The 22,508-nt window shown below is 45.0% G+C and overlaps 1 protein-coding gene across 3 annotated transcripts in view; it reads left to right on the forward strand.

Moving 5' to 3' along the window:
* The first annotated feature begins 7,566 nt into the window (after positions 1-7,566).
* The window catches only part of CDKAL1 (CDKAL1 threonylcarbamoyladenosine tRNA methylthiotransferase), a 626,106-nt gene continuing 611,164 nt past the window's right edge, over positions 7,567-22,508 (forward strand). The window contains exons 1-3 of one of the 3 annotated variants that reach the window (XM_032776978.2): positions 7,567-7,818; positions 9,429-9,471; positions 20,546-20,712. In XM_032776978.2, coding sequence (XP_032632869.1) covers positions 20,546-20,712 — 167 coding nt within the window. In that variant the 5' untranslated portion in view covers positions 7,567-7,818; positions 9,429-9,471. Of the gene's footprint in view, positions 7,819-8,720; positions 8,812-9,428; positions 9,472-20,545; positions 20,713-22,508 lie in introns of those variants that run through there. The other 2 variants (XM_075062869.1, XM_032776979.2) reach the window with 2 other exon arrangements.

Consider the following 22,508-nt stretch of genomic DNA (forward strand, 5'->3'; position numbering starts at 1 on the left):
GTCCATTGGTCCATGTCTGCATATTATGCTGTCTTGTGCCATGACCTGAGGGTGGCACAGATTGACTGCCTGTTCAGATCCTTTTCTACTTCTCATGGTCTAAAACGGAACCACCTGTATCTGTAGTTTCAGCTTTTAAGGTCACCATTCCTGTAAAAATATTGTATATACTTTTAATAGTTTTGTTAGTTAGCATATAGTCTTAATTAGCAGGGATCTGGGCACAGATGCCCAAAGTACCAGCCTCCAAGCCTGCCTCTCTTGCTCTTGAGTCTTCCTGGTAAGCAACCCACACAACAGCTGCCTTTACTACCGGAGGTGTCAGACATCCCATCCAAATGTGACATCTGCTGCTCCTTTCCTCCCCACACCAAGCTCTTCTGGGACTTCAGGCTTTGCAAGCATCTGATTGAGCTCAACGTGAGGCCTCGGTCGGACCTGAGACCTCCCCACTCCTTGCCTCATCAACCGGAGCTGTCAAGCACTGTCCTGCCAGTACCAACAGAACACTCTAGGACACCCAAAGATGCCTCTGAAAAAAGGCACAATGAGGGTAAGGAGAAGCACCCTTAGAGGAGAGAGGACAAAACGACCCTCCTAAGAAGAGGGGGGGCTTTCCCCCTTCCCTTGGGATCAAGTGAGACTCCGTTCCCCTGAGATGGCTCATCTGGAACTCATGGGGATCACAGGCCAGCAGTGATCATACCAAGAACTCTGCAAAGGTGTATAAGGACAGTAGGAGCAGATTGCCTTTTGCACCAGTGGTTTCCATACCACACCCAGACAACTGCATCCATACCAATGTATCCAATTCCAAAGCCAGTTCTCCTCCTGCCTGACTTCAGTACGCCCATCATCAGGATCTGGAAATGTACACGTCAGTGATCCTGGCAGACTTGGTGATAGAGAGAGACTTCTTATGTGGTCCACATGTCACTCTCTATCCTAAGCTCCAGTAGGGCCAGGGATACTCCAGCATTGTTGGGATGCTACTCATCTGGCTACACTTCCACCTTTTGAATCCAACGATTCTTACTCTGAGGAGGACCAGGAAATGGTGCTGCCGGTTCCATCAATGGTCTATACGTGGGCAGGCCAGGCAGTACCAAAAGTAGCTGAGAAGGATTGCTGACATCCCCCAGAGATCCTGCTGCTAGCTTGTGAAACCATTCAATGTCCATTCTCTGCAAACCTGACACTTACAGAATGAGGATAGATTTTGTTTGCATTGCTCGTACTCTCTCTTCAGAAAGGGACAGAAGTATTTGGTAGCTGCGAAGTGGAGGGTTTGAGATATAAAGCTATTGCAATGGCCAGTGTTTTGTCCCTTTGCTGCTTTTCTCCAAGCAGTGGTTGCTCCTCCTTAGTTCTCAAGCCTCTTCAGTCATCCTCTTCAACAAATGCAGAGGCACTAATTGAAAGACATGCTCTGTTTCATTCACCAGACATTGGGCTTGATAATGATCACATAGTATGGAAGAATAATTTCCCTTACTACAAGAATCACTAGGTGAAATTCTATGGCCTGTGTTATAAAGGAGGTCAATCTAGATGATGATAGTGGTCCTTTTAAGCTTTACAATCTACTAAACAAAATCAAGGTACGTCTAGACTACCCGCCGTATCAGCAGGTAGCGATTGATTTCTCGGGGATCGATTATATCGCATCTCATCTTGACGCAATATATTGATCCCCGAAAGCGCTCCCGTTGATTCCGGAACTCCACCAGCGTGAACGGCGGTAGCGGAGTCAACAGGGGCAGCCACGGACGTCGATCCCGCGCTGTGAGGACAAGGACAAGAGGTAAATCGATCTAAGATATTCACGTAGCTGAAGTTGTGTATCTTAGATCGATCCACCCTCCCCCCCAGTGTAGACCAGCCCTCAGTTACGAGGAAGGGAGATTGAGAAGAGATTAGTACCACTCACTGCTGCAAAGTAGAGATGGGAGCATTTAAAGCTGACATACTGATGAGTTACCATCACCACTTTGTGTTTCATGGGCAGGATCTCTGAACACTGTGTATGTGTTTACCACAGACTCAACACAAACATATGATCTTTTAATCAACAGCAGCAATATTTCAATGTCTGATACCAGATGATGCAGGTGATCCATACAAGCTCTCAGAAACCTGGCCTACGCAGATTACACAGTTTTTAAAGACTGCTTCAACACTTTATTGTATATTGTGATAACTTGTCTTTTTGTCCTGTTCTAATTTTTCACACCTTTCCCATTACTTTGCTCTCACTGCTATCCTATTTGCCTGTGACTGGCCTCAGATAAAAATGTTGTATAATTAGCTTAAGTGTAGTAATATTCGTAGATGGAGGGAGAGACTGCCAGGCTTTATCTGCTGTTAGCTAAAAAGCTCCTATTAGTAGACCCAGGGCTTTCAGACACTTTTCTACTTGCTATAGGGAGAAAATCTGTTGTTTCTAGAAATAAGGATTCTAAGAACACTGCGAATGGATTAGCATGACATCCTTAATGCAATTACAAAAAGATGTGTTTTTAATGCCCTGAAGGAGATACAGGCTGCTCCAAAATAAAACTGTGAATATACGCACTTTGAGATGTTTCAGATACATTATCATTCTTTTTTCAGGTGAGATACTGCTGCAAGTTAAAAAATATCAGTTTTGTTGTTGTTCTCTCCATTTGGTATCAGTTAGATCTACTAGGAACCCAATGTTGCTGTTATTTAAGTCAATAGGAGTCCGAATGGGCACAAGTTGGCTTAATTTTAAATGTGTAATTTTGTATTGAATGAGTTTTGTCAAAGTCAAATGTAAAGCATAGGGAATGCAACATGATTTTAAGTAAGGTAAATTAAGTTGAATGCCCCAAGTTTTGAAACCTGGGTGCCCATCTTAGATTTCTAAATTTATCATCAGGCCTAATGAGGCCAAAGGTGCTGAGCACTCACAAATACTGTTGAAATAAATTGCTCAGCATCTTTGAAAATCAGGTCACTTTTGTGTGTTCCTGAATACGGATTTACGAACTTAACTTTAATCACTCAGGTTTCAAAATTTTGGCCAATGGTCTCAAAACTTATGATGTAAGCGTTCTTATTTTTACTAATAACCCTATAGCTGAGAAATAGAAGTATATAAAAAGGTGTTACTGCTGTTTGAGGAGTATGTGAAACATTATAGACTAAGGCCTGGTCTACACTATGCATCTATACCGAATTTAGCAGAGTTAAATCGATTTAACCCTGCACCCATCCACACAATGAAGCCCTTTATATCGATATAAAGGGTTCTTAAAACTGATTTCTGTACTCCTCCCCGACAAGGGGAGTAGCTCTGAAATCAGTATTATCATGTTGGATTAGGGTTAGTGTGGCCACAATTCGATGGTATTGGCCTCCAGGCAGTATCCTCCAGTGCACCATTGTGATCGCTCTGGAAAGCCATCTGAACTCAGATGCACTGGCCAAGTAGACAGGAAAAGCCCTGCGAACTTTTGAATTTCATTTCCTGTTTGGCCAGCGTGGAGAGCTCACCAGCACAGGTGACCACGCAGAGCTCGGAAAAATGTGCACTGCATGAGCGAGGAAAAAGGAGAGAAATATTAAAAAATACTTTTATACTAGCAGCAGAAACCACCCCCATCCAATTCTCTGGAAATAATCGCTTTACCCCGTTCCCCCTACCGTGTGGCTGGTATCATGGAAGATCACTGCTAAACACAACCCCCCCCGCCCCCAAATTGCATTGGCTGGTAGCAGCGGAAGGATCGCTGCTAGCAAACCGAAAAAGCTCGCCAATCACCCCACTCCTTCCCTGCTTGGCTACCTCAAGGAAGGATTTTTTAAGTAACAGGCAAACAGTCCATAGGAATGCCATCTCTGTCCCCTTAATTAAATTCCTGAATTTCAACCAGCGTTACCATGAATGATATCATATCCTGAGATCAACACAGTGAGATAAAAAATGGATTTGCTTTGAATGCCAGCACGTCCAGGCAGCTATGGCTTTTGTCATGCATGATACAGAGTTAACTGCTACATGCATGGCCGTGTCAAGTGTCCTACCATGGAGGACGGAATAAGGCTGCCCTGCCCAGAACTTCGCAAAGCCTTTGGTACCTCCAGGAGCCTTCATGGAGATGTCCTGGAGGATTCCGTCTCCATCCCAGACATGTTAACAGACTTTTCCACTAACTGTACTGGCGCAGAATGCAGTCTCAGGTCCTCAGGGCAATTAATCATTAAAAAAAGTTGCTTTTAAACCATGTTATATGACCAAAGGACACTCACCAGAGGTCCCTCCATGGCTTCATTTGGTAGGATAGTGGATGGGAGGCTGAGAGGGTTAATTCCGTCAGGGTGAGAAAACTCCTGGCTCGTTGGGGGAGAACGGAGTGCTGTTGCTCTCTGCAAGCTCGTCCTCCTCATCTTCCATTTCGCAGAATCTCAGCACATGGCGAGATTACCACCCCCAACCTTCGAATCCACGGACAGGGGTAGGTATGTGGCGAACCCCTGAATTGCATGCAAGCTCAGCATTAGAAGCCGCATGTTGCGGCCCTGCCCGGACCTTCCGTTTGCTTTGGTTTTCTGGTAGTTGTCTGAGCTCCTTAACTTTCACACCGGCATGTTACTGGTCCTTGGTTGTTGCCTCTCGGCCTCATGCTTGGAAAATTTTTCAAATGTTTTTTCATTTCATCTTTTGGAATGGAGTTCTGTTAGCACAGAGCCTCTTCCCATAGTGATCAGATCCAAGTACGTCCTGTGCCGTCATGTGGAGCTCTTTTTCCAATTCGAGGAGACTGCATTGTTACCTTTGCTGTGTCTCCCCCTTACTCTCACAGAGATTGTGGAGCACACAGCAAGCAGCAATAACAAAGGGGACACTGGTTTGGCTGAGGTCTGAGCGAGTCAGTAATATGCGCCAGTGCACGTTTAAATGGCCAAATGCACATTGTACCACCATTCTGCACTTGCTCAGCCTGTATTTGAACAAACTGTGCGGTCCCACCAGTTTGTGCTAGTTTCTTGGGCACAAAATCGGCGTTCAATGGCTAGAACCTGCCCCATTACCAGCAAGATCTCCAAAGCCCAGGAGAATTCTGTGTCCATGTCCTCATCACTCTCGTCGTTGTCTGCTGCTTTCACGGAGGAAGGGGTGAGGCTGTACCCAGAACCACCTGCGACAATATTTTTTGCCCCATCAGGCACTGGGATCTCAACCCAGAATTCCAAAGGGCAGGGGACACTGCAGGAACTATAGGATAGCTACCCACAGTGCAATGCTCTGGAAATCGACACCAGCCTCCGTACATGGACGCACACTGCCGAATTAATGTGCTTAGTGTGGCCGCGTGCACTCGACTTTATACAATCTGTTTTAAAAAAAAACGGTTTCTGTAAAATCGGTATAATCCCGTAGTGTAGACATACCCTTAGACTTTAAATGCCTCCAAAGGTATATGATCATCCAAGTCCCAATAATTTTAATAGAGTAGCCTTGGTGGCTTTGAAAATCTCAGCCATAGAGGCCTGCAGGAACAGAGTCACGTCAGAGTCAGACTCCACAGATTCAGGGAAATAAAGCTTGACTGGATGAAGAGTACAGGTCTGAGCTGATATTGAGGGAATGCTGCCACCTCAGAACATGCTGCTTGTGTTACGGTTGCCCCTTTTTGACCTGAGGGGCTAGTCAAAATTTGGGACCCTGGAGATGTTCCAGAACTGGTGCCAGGCACTTATTTGATGCAATCTTATTTATTTACAAGATATGTACATCATCTTGTGTTTGCTTACAGCACCAAGAACACTGACCTGGAAATCTCTCCCCAGATTTGTTCAGGGTCAGACACTATGCTTTCAGCTTCTCCTTCAGGCTGTCTGGGTCACTCTGCTCCTTGGTGTTCTCCCTTCCCTTCACCCACCTCCTACCTAAAACAATGCTTAGCTAAAGCTCCTAGGTAAATTCACATACTCCTTTTGCCTTAGGTGGGGGCCTAGCTGTACCCCTAACTTAAGTGAAGGATGTAGTCACACCTATCAATCTCAGGGCTTGGCTACATTCAAGAGTTACAGCGCTGGTGGTGGCTTTACAGCGCTGGCTGTACTCCACCTCGGCCTGGGGAATAACGACTATAGTGCTGCTCTTGCAGTGCTGGGGTGCCAGTGTAAACAGTGATTAACCTTACTATGCTGTAACTGACCTCCGGCAGCTTCCCATAATGCTTTTAAAGTAAAGATAACACTCTGTTTTGTTGTGAACTCGGGGCTCCCAGAGCTGGTTAGCTAAAAAACAAACACAGGTACTGTTTGCTCGTGCAGAGCCAGGGAGGGGGGATCCCATAGTGTTTGCCTGAGGAGAGAAGCAGCCCGGAGTGGGGAGGTGGGGTCCATTTTAGAGCAGCTGCTTATCTGGGCTGAAGGCTATTTGCATTTGGTGAATGAGAGAGCGGTGGTGGAAGGAGTCGAAACTTTTAAAATGATTGAAGGTTGGTGCTGTGTATCTTCACGTCCTTAGAACTTGCAAGGCAGGGAGCTGACAGTGTCAGCTCCAAAAAATCCACTTTCTCTTATCTCCCCTACGCTCCCTGTCACACTCCACCCCACCCTCTACTTTTGAAAAGTATGTTGCAGCCACTTGAACGCTGGGATAGCTGCCCATAATGCACCACTCCCAACACCACTGCAAATGCTGTAAATGTGGCTACACTACAGCGCTTTCCCTACACAGCTGTACAAAGACAGCTTTAATTCCCAACACTGTACAGCTGCAAGTGTAGCCAAACCCTCAATGAGTTTTTAACTCAACCCATAATAAAGTTTCACCTGGCTCACAACACTACAAAACCACCAACTGGGTGCCAAGTCTTCCAATTTTACTTTAGCTCTTGCACTATTTTATGTTTGTAGTAAAGCACCAGTTACTTGTTTATATAAGAATGTGAGCTCTCAGCTTTTTATAAGAATAACTGTGGGTTGTAGACAGAAGCTTGCATATGGGACCTTATTCCATCTTAAAACCACAGACATCAGAAAACAAAGAACCCAACATGTATCTTTTTAAACAAACAAACTTACAATTCTTAAAGCGATCTGATTTTTCATTCAGTTTTGAATGCTGCGGGGTGGCAATATTTAAATTCGCAGGTGCAGCAAAGGGCTTCGAGGGGACAGATGCAGTACCTAAGCCTTGCGCTGGCTGGGCCTTGGGGTGGACTTTGGACAGCTATATCCTGGTGGCCGCATGCGAGCTGGACCTGCTAGGCATATCATCCCTCATAACGCCGCCTTGCCCGTGCAGCCCGAAGGGAGCCCTGCTGCGGCCTCCCCGGCCCCCGGGGAGTGGCCCCAAGCCCGGCGCATTCAGCGTGAGTCGCCGGGGAGTGCTCGGAGCCCAGACTGCAGGAGTCCCTGCGCAGCTCCCACGCGCAGGCTGCTGCCCCCCGGCGGCAGAGACCGGCAGGCACACGTGCCCCAGCGTCGGGGACCGGCTCGGCCACTGGGGGGCCGCGGGACAACGAACAATCTCCCCACAAACCCGGTCCCACCCTCCCGAGTGGAACGCTCGACAGCCCCAGCCCCGCCCTCTTCCGCCCTGTGAGCAGAGGCGAGAGAAGCCCAGGACTGAAGGTTCAGCGCAGCGTGCGAACCCTCGCCAGCAGACCTGGGGGTGGGGCCAGCCTCGCTCTGGTGTGTGTGTGGAGCTGAGGGCAGAGGTGCGGAATGACTTAGTTTGGCCGCCCTGGGAGCCCGTCGCGGCTGCGACGTTTTGACGTGTGACGGGGCACAGGGCCGGCATCATGGTGGAGTCCAGCTGAGCGCGCGGGCTGGGAGGTAAGTAGGAACTGCCACTCCTGCCCCCGCGTCCCGTGCTGGAGTCGTTTATTCAGCGTTCAGCCCCTCCCCCGGCCGCGGGGCCGGCTCGCGGCGGGACAGGCCCCTTCAGGCGCGCTGCTGTGCCGGCGGGGCTGGCGGGGGGCGCGGGCTGCCCCTTCGAGCAGCGCGGGGCGGTGACATCTCCCGCCCCCTCCTGCGAGCGGTGGCCCCTCGTGTTTACAGGAGGAGGAGGCGGCGGTGCCCGGGGCCCTGCGCTGAGAGCGCGGCTGTGCTCTGTCTCCCAGCTTAGGCAGCCCCTTGGCTGTGATGGTAACGGTAGCCGGCTCCTGCCTGGCGCTGCTGTTGCGCAGCTCTCCGGGGGGGGGCGGCGGGATCATTGTCCCCATTTTACAGATAGAGGAAACTGAGGGGTCAGCTGCCTGGGTCTCATGCAGACCCTGCGAGCGAGTGCTGAGCTTCCTGTGTGAGGAATCACCCAGGGTCTCCAGTAGGTTCCGCAGTGTGTGCTGTCAGCTGCATTGCTGTATATACCCAAGCTAGCTAGCTAGCTAGCTGCAGACATGCCCTGTAATGGCAATGTGGCATATCCTGAAGCACAGAGGTGAAATTGTTTGTCTGATCACTCAGTAGGCCAGAGGCTGCTGGGAATAAACCCAAGGCTCCTGAGTCCCAGTCTGTTGTTCTAAACGTTAGGCCACACTGCTGGACCCATGTTCTAAGAATATGTTGGCTAAAGCTCAGCATCTGGTCCCCTCCTCCCATGGTGTTTCAGTGTTATGAAAGATGACAAGATCTGTTAGTTCAATCCACCATGATGCAGTCAAACCAGAATCTTTTTAATGCAAAGATTTGTCTAATCTTTCCTTTTAAAATGTGTATTTTTTTAATATGGAGATAAATCTGTGAGAAGGCCTGATGCAAATACTATTATCTGTGATGTGTTGGAGCAGAAGTGACTGAACAGAGGAAAACTCAGATTACTAATCAGTGGTATGTGTGTGGTCTCAGCTCAATTGCTTGTGGGACATACATTGATGTTGAAAAACACCATCCAGTTAACTTTGTTAGCATTCTCCAGCAAGGACTGAATGTTTAATAAGAGGAATTACTGACTTAATCCTGAGATGTGGTCCCTCTTGATCATTTGCCGCATTGGTAGGGCAGTGTTCAGGAACTTGCATTATTACTGCCTGTACAGTATTCTAGTGGATAAATCAGGATCTTCCATTTATAGAGCTCTCAGATTAGTACCTTTCCAAAACACTCCACTCTCTTAAAGAAAATAATGTACTCCCGAGTGACTATGTAGCTCATATTGTGCAAACTCATTAGTAAATGAAACTTTAAAAAACTTTTATCAACATACTTCTGCCATCTTAGACTTGTCTTTTTACGCTGAATGTTTATCTTTGTCTGGAATAGTTGCCCCAAAGTCTGTAAATGTGCTCCTCAGGTGTCCAATGCAGAGTTCATGTACACCACCAGAATTGAAGTGGTTACTATTTAAGAACACACAAATCAAGTTCAATAACTGATATTCTATCTATGTCAGACTTGTGAATATGTTTAGGTGAATCTTGTCTCTAAGAGTCTTTTCTACTTTTCAGATACTTTATTCAAGAGAACTTAAGACAAATTGCATAAATCAAGGTATGTTTTTAGTTTGGTCATGGTGTTTTAGTATGTTGCTTTAGAACCATCTAATTTTTTTTTTTTTCATTTTATGGACCTGAACATAGGGTTTGTCTAATTATAAATGCTTTTATTTCATAGCTTGTCTCACGCTTCACCTAGACTTTTCTTAAGAAAAGAGCAGTAGTGTCTTGGAGCAAGTAGTTTTTCCAAGGGTCTATTTACTCCTCTCTTAGCATAGATTTTTGGTTTTCTGTCATACAAAGTGGACCAGTTTAACTAAATCAATTTAACTAAATTTTAAAATAAATGTTTAAATTGGTGCAGACTCCTACATGGACACTTAAATCAGTTTAACCCAGGCATATACTGATTTAGCTTAAGATGGTAAGGAACTGATTTAGCTAAGTCAACGTAAGACAGACTTAAATCGGGTTATGTGTGTTCACAGAGGGTTTTGCACGTGTTTGATTTTTAAATCACACATTTAGTTAAACCATTTTAATATGGTGTGTATATTGGGCCTGTGTGGTGTTCCATTGCATGCTAGAGGAAGAAACTTCAGACACGGGAAAAATGAATAATATAAACTTAATTGATTACATTTTATAACTTACTACTTCTATGTTTCATTTATGGTTGGTTATGTTCTTGGCTTAGCAGTGTAAGTCGACTGACATTCTTTTCCACCTTGCTTTTTTTATCAATTTATTGGCTTGCCAGCTTGAAATATTCATATACATGTGCAAGAGTGTAATTTAGGTTTTAAAAGGACTGAGATATTGTTGATGAAACTTTCTCTTGCCCCTGGAAGGTCTCAAACTTGAAACTGAACTTCAATTACAAAATGTTTTTTCTACTGTGTGGAACCACGGAGAGGGCATGTTAGAATACTGGGCTGCTTGTTAAAAGTAAATAAGACAAAAACTTAAAGGTGACTTGCAAAGGAAAAAAATAAAGATTTTGGCCCCATTTTAGCTTCTTTGCAATTTAATGCATATTCATACAGTATATCTGAAAGATTTTTCTTAGTGTTATTTCTATTTGATTGTGTACCTGAGAAATTCAGGTCTTATCTACTACTGGTAATTTGGAAACCTAGTGAAATTGGCATCAGGATAGATGGAAAGCTACACTACAGCCTATGTCAGCATAACTTAAGTCGTCAAGGTGGTGATTAAGCCTCTCCCTTGAGTGACATAAGTTACACAGACATAAGCTCTCATGTGCACAGGGCTATGTTAGCAGGAGAGCTTCTGCTGCTCATGGAGGTGGGGTTTTTATGCCAATGGGCAGCTTGCTCCCTGGGGGCAGGATGCAGGGCTGGGGTGCGTGAGAAAAGGGTGCTAAGCCCTGCCCCAGAGGGCTGCTGTGGAGACTGCTGGTTTGAGAGCATGAACAGGCTGAAAATCACCCCCCCAAGAGCTCAGCTGAGAGACAGAAAGGCTTCCTGATGCCGGCGTTGTGCGGGGGGGATAGAGGACGACAGTGCTCTGGGCCAGAGAGTCTTGGGTTTTCCTTGGATGCCAGCCGGGTCACAGGCAGTGAGGAAAGGAAGGAGCCTGCTGGTCAAGCTGTTTGAGAGTTGAGTGCTCTGAGCAGGGGCTGATTCTCTGCACAGTACAGTAACTCATCGCTTAACGTTGTAGTTATGTTCCTGAAAAATGCTACTTTAAGAGAAATGATGTTAAGCAAATCCAATTTCCCCATAAGAATTCATGTAAATAGTGGAGGTTAGGTTCCAGGGAAATTTTCACCAGACAAAATACTGTGTGTGTGTATGTATATAAATAATATATACACACACACACCCCCAGTATAAGTTTTAAACAAACAATTTAATACTGGACACAGCAATGATGATTGTGAAGCTTGGTTGAGGTGGTGAAGTCAGAGGGTAGGATATTTCCCAGGGAATGCTTTACTGCTAAATGATGAACTAGCACTTGGCTGAGCCCTCAAGGGTTAACACAGTGGGTCTCTTTTTGTACTGGTGACCGCTTTCACATAGCAGGCCTCTGAGTGTGACCCTCCCCCTTTTATAAATGAAAAACATGTTTTTATATATTTAACACCTTTATAAACGCTGGAGGCAAAGCGGGGTATGAGGTGGAGGCTGACAGCTCACAACCCTGGAGGGGTCCTGAACCCCAGTTTGAAAACCCCTGGGTTAACCCGTTGTTAATGTAACCTCACACTCTACAAGGAAGCATGAATGGAGGGAGGGGAAACAGCATTACAGAGAGGTGTGTGTGGGGGGAGAGACACACACATCCTGTGTGTGAGAGAGACATTGCCCCTTTAAGTACACTGAGCATACTCTAAGTACACTGCCTTTTGAAGTAGATCAGCAAGTTGAGACAGCAGCTGCTGCCAGCAAGCTCCCTCATTCTGAGTCCTCTCCCCCGTTCTGTGGTCACTGGGGTAAAGGAGTGGGGTGTGTGTGTGGGTGGGGGAACACCCTGACATTAGCACTCCTTTTCTTTTCTCTCCCCCTCCTCGCCGCAAAGCAAGGAGGAGGCTCATGGGAGCAGCTCCAAGGCAGAGGGCAGGAGCAGCACACTGGGGGTGCAGGGTAGGGGAAGACAGCTGAACTGCCAGGCAACTGATAGCCTGCTGGGTGGCTGCTACACAGGGAACTTAAGGGAGCTGATTGGGGGCTGCCAGTCCACCGTGGTTCCAAGCCCTCACCAGCTAGCTCCAACAGGTTGCTCTTTCTGCAAGCGGTGGACAAAGCAGGCGGCTGCAAAACAACCTTATAAGGGAACATTGCCCACCTTTAAACAAGCATGTTCTCTAATTGATCAGCAAGAAAACAACATTAACCAGGATGAGGTTAAGTGAGGAGTTACTGTACTGGTGGTGGGATGTGCCCTGCTGGGGGGGATATAGAGGAGCAGTGGTGTGTGTAGGGGGAGAGACAGGCACACGTCCTGTGTGTGAGAGAGATGGGGGTCGTGAAAGGGCAAAGCAAGGAAAGAACAGCAAGAGGGGGAGCACTTGAAGGGCCGATGGGCGGGCAGCCAAGATGACACGTAACCGGCCACTGTCTGGTGCCTGCCCACACTCACCAGCCACTGCAGCTTGCAGTGGGCAGCCAGTGCCAGCTGGAAAGGGGACACTGCCAGTTCTGCTGGCACACAGCATGGGCTGCGCTGACAGACCTGCGGCGGAGTGGGCAGCCTCCCAGCTGCATCTTCACCCTGCCACCAGCCTTGCACACCCTTCTCCATCTTTGGCCACTGGACTCTCCAACTCACCGCTAGTGGACAGGCGGCTGGTGAGCAGGGGTCCAGGCAGCAGCAGGAATGGACCCGTCAGTACTGATGGGTGGGGGAGACAGAAAGTCTGGGACAGTTTGCCCGTTTTTAAGAAAGTTGGGACGCTTGTAGGAGGGCTTAGAAACAGGACATCTGGTCACCCTGCACTTGTCCTGTGACACTCAGCATCTGTGTCAGCAACCACATTTCCCAGGATCAAACGTTCTAGTGCCTATAACGTTGCAGACCAGTAGCAGATGACAGGCTAGCATACATCTTAAAACATCAGCATCCCCTCATCAGGATGACAAGTATCTAAGGCTATGTCTATACATACAGTGCTGCAACAGTGCACCTGTGCCAATACACCTGTGCCACTGTAGTGCATCTGGTAAAGTGAGCTCTATGCTGATGGAAGAGCTCTCCCATCGACATTAAAAAACAAAACAAAACTCTTCCTTGAGCGTCATAAGCTATATTGCAGCAGAAGCTCTCCTGCTGACGGTGATGTGCACACAACCGCTTATGCTGATGTAACTTATGTCATTTGGGGGGGCTGACATAGGCTGTAGTGTAGACTCAGCCTTACTGTATTAGCCCTGCACAACCAAAATCCTCATCTGGACAAGAAAATTTAAAAGAATATCAACTTAAAAAAATCACATTTCAGATTGAATATTTTTTCAGTCTCCTTATTTGTTTAATGCAGAGTGCTGCTTTGCACTTCTAAAATGTCTTTCAAAGAATATCAAAGCATTTTATAAATATTAAACTCCATAATTCCACACATTAGTATTTTCTCCTCTAAAATGAACATGTTGAGGGCAGAGTTAGCCTCTGTAAAATGGCATTGTGAGGTTCCATATTTATTGCATCCTAATGATTCCACATCAGATTTGCTCAGTCTAAAAGTAAAAAGATGATGTTTTTTTTTTGACGCCACTGAAAACTCAGCCTGGGATCTTAGAGCCTTGTACTTAGTCTTGAGTATCTTTACTAAAATAAAAGATTCAGTAGTGCTGCTGATGTATACAAAATGATATAGAACCTTCCTGTCCCATAGCAATGTTTGCTCTACCAGTCTAGCCAGGATACAAAACAACATGTTTGTCCTAACTTTTTTTTATGACTGAATACACACACAGGGAAACAGATGTCAAGAAAGACAGCATTATTTTTACTCAGTCACTTTCTTGATCATAACCATACTAACTTCCTCAAAATCAGAGTGAGTTAAAAGCAGAAGCAGGAGTAGTACTAAAAACATTGATTCACAATTCCTTGATATAACAAATTAGACACACTCCCTAACTCACTTCCAACAGTAAGGATTCATGTGTAATATACTCTGATATGAAGTACAGTACACTCCCGTTTATCTAAATGGCCTGGGGAACAGCCAAAATTTTCAGATAATCGGGCACTCATGTAAACATGAGTGCTACTAACCAACATAGGGTGACATGGGAGATGCGTTCTGGATTCAGATAACCTAATTCCTTTTATCTGAAAATCCTAGTTAACTGAAATTATACTGTACTATAAGTGCTAGGTATTATTTTAAAATCATTTTTATCTGACCTGCCTCCAGCTCCTGATTGATGAACGATGCATATGACCAATCTGCTCTGGGCAGTGCCAGCCATGTCAGAAGATTAGCCCCAGGTGCGCTGGCCGTCAGGATCTGCCCCAGCGGCTTAATTGGTTAACCATTTAAATGACGTTTTTAATCGTTTAAATGGTTAACTTTTAAAATGGTATTTACATGTCTAATGTGAACCCTAAAGCCTGAAAGATAAGAAGGTATTTCTTTTTAAGAGGGGCTCGGTCAACTTGATGTTCATTTGAATGATTGTACTGCATAGTTCTGATTGATTACCGTTGAACTCGCTTGAATACAAGTAATTTTACCAGGTGTCCTATATTCAGCATAGGGAAATATGGTCACCCTATATAAGTGACATTATAAAACTAGTTTGTATGTAGACAAGTTTTTTGAGGTGTTGAATCTGCTTATCTCAACTATATTTACTGAAGGATTTGCTTCATTTGGCAGTTACATCTTCAATGTAATGTGTCAGTGTTGTTGTCCTGAACAGACTGGGTTGATCTTTCACAAAATTCTTGATGAATGTGTTGTTTTCCTTTTGTACTTGTTGATAGTCCATGTGATCCTAAGTAATTTAAAAATGTGTTAAGGATCAGACATGAGCTTTAAGCCAGAAAACTAGATGTTACTTCGTATGCCCAAGTATTGCATATATTGCTGAACTGTGGTTGACTTACGTATCATATGTACAATAATGGATTCTAGTGGGACCACTTGCAGGATAAGGGCCAGATTTGTACTTGATCTGTTCAGTTCTGTACTGCTGGAATAAATAACATTCATACCACAGTGCACTGCAGAAATCATGTTTCCCATGGCCAGAGACTTAAAGGTGGTTTTTTTGTTTTGTTTTTTAGTTCTGGGCTTTTTTTTGTTTTTTTGGACTCAATAGACCAGTGGTCCCAAGACTTCTTACCTTATGCTTTCCCTGCTGCCCCAACCCCTCTCTGCAACTCCCCCTGAGCTGGGGCCGGGAGTGGGGAACGTCGACAGGGGTAAGGGAACTGGCACCTGGGACCCTGGGCCAGGAGAGGAACTGGGTGGTGCCTCCCCTGGCAGGAGCTGGCCCAGGCCCCAGCTACATCCCCCGAATGTTCCACCTCACAGTTTGGGGACCTTGCAATAGACTGATTTATTTAGGAGCGTTTATGTTCTGTGTAGTTTGGTCTTTGTAAACTATATTGAAAAATCTTTATAAAATGAATTTGTAAGGTGGAAACTGGTAAGCATGGACAGTTACTAAAATTAAACAGTTTCTTTTTAGAGGCACTTGTATATGAAGATGGGCACAGAATAAGATTTTGTATTTAAAAGACATAACGATTTTGAGCGTCTTTTAGTTGCAGTGGATAAAACCCATATTTCAGCAGGTGGATGGAGTGAATTTTGTGTTCATGAACATAAAGATTTTCAATGAAAAAGGTAACAGTGGACTTGTACCTGGGGCCCTACCATATTCATGACCATGAAAAACACGTCGTGAACTGTGAAATGTGGTCTCCCACCATGAAATCTGGTCTTTTATGTGCTTTTACCCTAAACCAGGGGTCGGCAACCTATGGCGCAAGCCGCGGGGTCCGCGCTCCCAGGCTGGAGCGCCCGGCCGAGCGCAGCAAGCCACCGGCCCCTTCTTCTCTCCCCATGAACCCTGCTGCCGTGCGCGTAGTGCTCTGGGAGCTGGGGCTGCGTGCTCCTGCGGGGCAGTGTTTGGCTCCATGGGGAGGGAGACACGCTCCCCGCTCATCCGGAGCCCTGCCACAATGCTCTGGGGGGCGGGGCTGCATGCTTCTGCGGGGCAGCACATCTGGCTCTACTTGGAGCCTCATGGTAAGGGATCCAGGGCTGGGGGGTTTGGATAAGGGGTGGGGACAGTCAGAGGACGGGGAGCAGGGTGGGTTGGATAGGGGGTGGGATCCTGTGTGTGAGTGGGGCGAGGGTGGAGGTCTCTGGAGGGGGCAGTTAAGGAGCAGGGGGAGTGGATGGGGCATGGGAGTCCTGGGGTCTGTCACGGGGTGAGGGGTGGATAGGGGTCAGGGACAGGGAGCAAAAAGGTTCCTGGGGGGGGCAGTTAGGATGGGGGGGTCACTGGAGGGGGTGATCAGGGGACAACGAGCTGTGGGGGTCGGATGAGTTGGGAGTTATGGGGGTCCTGTCAGGAGGCAGGGGTGTGGGCAGGGGTTGGGGCAGGCAGAGAGCAGGAGGAGGGCTGTACGGGTCAGGAGTTCTGCGGGGCCTGTCAGGGGGCAGGGAGCGGTTGGATGGGCATGGGAGTCCCGGGGGTCTGTCTGGGGGCAGGGGTGTGAATAAGGGTCGGGGCAGTCAAGGGACAGGTAGGGGGTAGGGTGCAAGGGGGCCAGTCGAAACAAGGAGCAGGCTTGGATAGGGGATGGGGTCCTGGGGGGCAGTTGGGCAGGGGTCCCAGGAGGAGGTAGTCAGGGGACAAGGAGTGGGGGGTGGGGTTTGGAGGTTCTGAGAGGGGCAGTCACCCAGCACTCTGCCCTGTTTCGTGACCCCCAGGCCCCTGCCCTGGGCCCTGTACTTCCCTCATACACACCCAGACCTCTGCCTGACTCCTTCACTCCCTCCTCCCCCGCATGACCCCAGCCCTGACTCTGGCACCCCCGTACACATACCCAGCCCCGCTCGCCCACGCACTGACACCTTCACCCCCCTCAATGCCCCAGCCCTCTGCCCTGACTCTTGCACCCCCTACATACCCAGCCTTATAGACTTATAGAGAGAGACCTTCTAAAAACATTAAAATGTATTACCAGCACGTGAAACCTTAAATCAGAGTGGATAAATGAAGACTTGGCACACCACTTCTGAAAGATTGCTGACCCCTTCCCTAAACTATACAGATTTCACAGGGGAGACCAAAATTTCTCAAATTGGGGATCCAGACACAAAAGGGAGTTGCAGGGGGGGTTGCAAGGTTATTTTAGGGGGGACAGGGTATTACCACCCTTACTTCTGCACTGCCTTCAGAGCTGGGTGGCTGGAGAATGGCAGCTCTTCAGTGCCCTGCCAGCAGCAGCGGAGAAGTGAGGTTGGCGATACCATACCATCCTTACTTCTTCACTGCTTCTGGCAGCAGCTGTATGTTCAGAGCTGGGCTTCCGACCAACAGCTGCCACACTCCAGCTGACCAGCTCTGAAGGAGCAAGGGTAGCCGTACCACAAACTCCCTCCCACCCTCCAACTCATTTTTGGGTCAGGACCCCTGTAATTACAACACTGTGAAATTTTAGATTTAAATACCTGAAATAATGAAATTTCTTTTTTTTTAATCGTATGACCTTGAAATTGACCACTGTCAAGCCTGAATCCCCAGTCTGTCACTCCGAGTGCAGAAAGTGGGGGCCTGCAAGGATTTTAAAAACTAATACTGGCCACTCCAGTATTACACTCTCATGTTTACAGCTTTTCTCTGACCTTGACTTGGTAAGCGCTGCTACCACCCAAATGCAACCCCCTTCCCCTTTGAACCCAGGAAGGAACACTTGGGAATTCCTCCCTTTGGGGTACCCTCAAGCCCCCCTGGAAGAGCTGAGAAAGAAAACAAAGGAAATTAGCTGTGGCTATCAGCTAATCAAACAACATGCACAAACCTCTTAGGACACTAAAAATCCAATCCTGTTCTTAAAAAAGGTACATTTTATTTAAAAAAAAAAAAAAAAAAGGAAAAAAATACATCTCAAACTTAGACTTTTTGCTAGATCTTAAAAGAAACAATTAAAAAAATTAAGCACCCAAAATAGTTTTCATGGGGGTTCATCTTAAAGGTTACAAACAAACAAAAAAAGCATCTGGGGTTAACATAGAGGAGATCCACAAGCCAAAATAAGAAATAAACCTGATAGCATCTATCTAAACATTCCTTATCCGAATAATTTCTTCCAGATATGGAAAATACTTTTTCATACCTGGTTCAAACCTTACATAGCATTTCTGCTCATAGCATTGCTGCTCTGTGTCCCTGCAGCCCAGAGAACAACACTGACAAAGGGAAAGTTTCTTTCCCATTTTTAAATGTTCTAGCCTTCCCATTGGCTCTTTTGGTCAGGTGCCCACTCCTTTTCTTTTACCTGTGGGCTTGTTAACCCTTTACAGGTAAAGCAAGCAGAGAACAGCTACCAAATTTTACAGCTAGCTGGCTGGCTGGTGGTTCATCAAAGGGAGCGATCCCCCCACTTTATTTATCACAACCACAATGGACCATGAATTTGGTTGGACCCTACCCGTAACCTATTGGTGTCCCTCAATAGTCTGCTGCAATTTGAGAAGTAAGAGTTTATCTTTTCCTCTTGTTCTTTTGCTCCCTGGCTTGTCAGGATGGGAGAGCACCATGGGAATGCTGCGATTGTTGTGGAGTACTTTCCTGCTAAATGTGGATTATCTGACTAGCATAATTTTGGTCATTACTGGAGAATGCCACTGTGGAACTGGTCTCATTCAGCAAGGGGCTGTAATGACTGTGCTGGAAGACTGCTTCCACATTTTACTTGTCAAGAATAATCCTCAATGTGTATGGGATGGGTGGGCAGAGAAAGGAAGAGTGAATATGGTTCTGAAGCTTCAAAGTTAAAGATTCTAAGCCAAATTCAGTGCTGGTGTAAAACTGTTCTATAGAATGGCATCAATTTGTGTAATAGTTGAAGTATCTTGGAATTTTTGTATTTAAACATTTAAGTTGAGGCTGGTGTTGGTTGTGAGCAGGATCGTGTTTTCTTTCTCCTCCTGCGCTATCATAAACATGGGTTAAGAATGCTACTCCATCTTTTTCTCTGGGTTTCTCTGGAAGTTTGATCTGGGTGGATACCTCGTGTTTAAACATACAGTAGTACTTAGTATTTTTCTTTTGGACTCTTAGATTAAAAAACAAACAAACTAAGCTTAAATTTTATCCTAGTAGATGATAAAACATATTTATCTATAAAGGTTCATAAATGCCAGTTCAGGATTATTTGTTTTTTCCATTAAATAAGACTTATTTTTCCAAGGAACAATATAAAGTTTGCTTACTGTTTATGCTAACACAGTAGATTAAATGACATTAAGCGATTACATTACTAGTTACATCAGTTTTTTTTAAATGATAGCTGAATATTGGTATGTATGTTTGAAACAGTTCAAGCCAAACTTACTTCAGGTTGAGGCCTTGTATAACTAGATCATGACTGAGGCCTTGATCCTGAAAAAGCTTTCACATGCTAAATTTACATATATGAATAATCTAGTGAAACCAATGGAACTGTGTATTTGTCTAAGTGTTTGCAGAACTCAAGGCTGAGTTTTCACTTTCTTGAGACTGGTGTTCATAAGAGATGTTGTGGTACTGATAGATTATTTGTTTATTATTCATGGTGAGTACTTTAAACAAGATAATTTTGTTTTCTTTACATGTGTATCTTTACAGTTGTAAACTCATGCAGTAAATCTATTTGAGTTAATTTTGGGCAATTGTTTGTTTTGATATGCATAATAAACTCCTCAGTTTGTCATTTCAAACTTAGATATACGTGGAAGAGGGAAAAGTGTAAAAGTCGTCATCTACTTTTTCTGCTGTCCAAAATAATTTTCATTTTGTTTATAGTAAGTTATTTCCCTAGTACTACAATAGTAGGTTATTTTTCCTAGTATTTTCCTGATTCTACTTTCAGATGCCTAGTGCATCTTATTGTGTTAACTTAGTCTCATTCTTCAAATTGTATCTCACCTGAGGGTATGGCTACACTGCACTTTACAGCGCTGCAACTTTTGCGCTCAGGGATGTGAAAAAACACCCCCCTGAGCGCTGCAAGATACAGTGTTGTAAAGCCTCAGTGTAATCAGTGCTGCAGCTACACCCGTAGAGGATGTGGTTTACGTGCAGCGCTGGGAGAGCTCTCTCCCAGCGCTGGTGCTCCGACCACACTCACACTTCAAAGTGCTGCTGCGGCAGTGCTTTGAAATTTCAAGTGTAGCCATATCCTGAGAATAGTTGCTTTGACTTAATTGGAATTATTTCATTAAGCAGGAGTTTGCAGGATCAGGTCATTAGCTTGTATATGGTCTTACAGAATAGTTGATTTTGAGGTGTACAGTGAGTTCATATATATCTTGCACTATTGCATGTTTATCTAGAAACATTAGCAGACTTTTCTTCATGAGTGCACATGGTGAACACTAATATCTGACAATAGAATCTGATTTTTGAATTTAAATATTTCTGTTCTTGAAGATGCCTGCTGCTTGTGATTCACTGCTTGAAGATATTGAGGATATTGTGTCAGCACAAGATGTGAAACCGCATGACCGACAGTTTGCACGAAAGAATGTTGTTCCTAAAGTGCGAAAACGCAATTCACAAAAAAATGTTCAGGCGGATGATGATCCACCAAGCGATAGGTAAGCTCTTTCAACAAAACCCTAGTAGGTACACACTAACAGTTTTTAAAACTAAAATGACTGTGGCATAGCTTTTAAGTAGTCTTCAGATGTGGTTGTAATTAAAACTTTGCTGCTTTTGTTAAGCACACTGATAATTTGGGGCCCGAGTTTCAAAAAGACTCAGTATTCATTATTGTGGCCTAATTGCTAAAAAACTCAGCAGTTCCCACTGAAATGCCTGAATGAAGTGACCAGATTCACAAAATTGCCCAGACCTTCGTATTATTTTCAGAGACAGTTACTGGATACTGAGAAGTTTTGACATTTTGGACTTTTCATTTAGGGTGCCTAAATGGGAGCTGAGCTCTTGAAAATCTAGCTCTTGGATTCTAGTGTCTTTGTGGGGTTTAGGGGTGTGGAAGTAGAATTTAAAATGTTAAAAGTGGTGACAGTTTACTGTTGAGTCTTTCAGATTACCTATTCAGTAATAGAAATAACTGACTGTTAAATGGCTTGGAAGAGTATCAGCATCAGATAACATAAAACTGATATTCTGTAGAAAAAATGTTGGAAAGCTGGTGCATCTGTGTGTCTTCTTCCAAGAATAAAAAGAGTAGAAGTGGATCTTTGCATTAAAGTATCCCTTCAAAGTAAGTTTGAACTTGAATGTACGTTTTTAGAAAGGGCTAAAAAGACTTCATGATATTAGATCTACCCCCTAGACCTACTGCCAATTTTTGTGGTTATACATAATTTTATTTTTTTCTTTTCCCTGTTGCTACCTTTTTGAAGCCCACAGAAATGATAGAAACTGAACATTTGCAAAGTGCTATCAAATGTACTAAGTAAACAAGAAAACAATCCATTTCCAGTTTTTAATTATTTAATCCTGGAATTCACAGGAAACACCATTTTGGCTTTATGCTTTACAGCAGGGGTAGGCAACCTATGGCACAGGTGCTGAAGGCGGCATGTAAGCTGATTTTCAGTGGCACTCACACTGCCTGGGTCCTGGCCACAAGTCCAGGAGGCTCTGCATTTTAAATGTTGAAGCTTTTTTTAAAATTAAATTTAGCTTCAACCTTTTGAAACCTTATTTACTTTACATACAATAGTTTAGTTATATATTATAGACTTCTAGAAAGAGACCTTCTAAAAAAGGTTAAAATGTGTTACTGGCACGCGAAACCTTAAATTAGAGTGAATAAATGAAGACTTGTCACACCACTTCTGAAAGGTTGCTGACCCCTGCTTTACAGTCTACTAGAGATCTGCTGAATTTCATAAGCATAATAGCATTTTTTTAATCATTAAGTCCGTAGAGTTAGCCTCATTCAAAGATAGGTAGTATGTTCTTGATATGATGGAATCAGTGTATTTGTTGCTGTATCAAGGATCTTCAGCTATCCCTATTTAATAGTTCTCTCTCTGTTGGCCACTCACCATTACTCTCTGGTTTTCAGTGGTTTTTACTCTGGTAATTTATGTCCCTACAAAGGATTACCTTTTTGGAGCTTTATGTCTGGGATCTAGCCAGGGATGTTTAAGGACTACACGTGTGTTTGCTTTAATCCTAGGCCTTGTGTACTCTACAAAGTTTTCTCAGGAAAAGCTGCCTTTTGCCTACAAAACACTGGAAGTATGCACACTACAAAGTTACTTTTGACCGCAAAACTCTGCTGTTTTGCTGACAAAATAAAACTACCTTGACGAGAGGCATAAAGCTTTTTGCAGCAAAGTTAAAGCTATAAGGTGAGAGTGCAGATGGTGCTGTTTGTTTTATTGACGTAACTGACTTCCACTAGTATCCCACA

Source organism: Chelonoidis abingdonii, chromosome 2 (assembly GCF_003597395.2).
Source record: "Chelonoidis abingdonii isolate Lonesome George chromosome 2, CheloAbing_2.0, whole genome shotgun sequence".
NCBI classification, from domain to species: domain Eukaryota; kingdom Metazoa; phylum Chordata; order Testudines; family Testudinidae; genus Chelonoidis; species Chelonoidis abingdonii.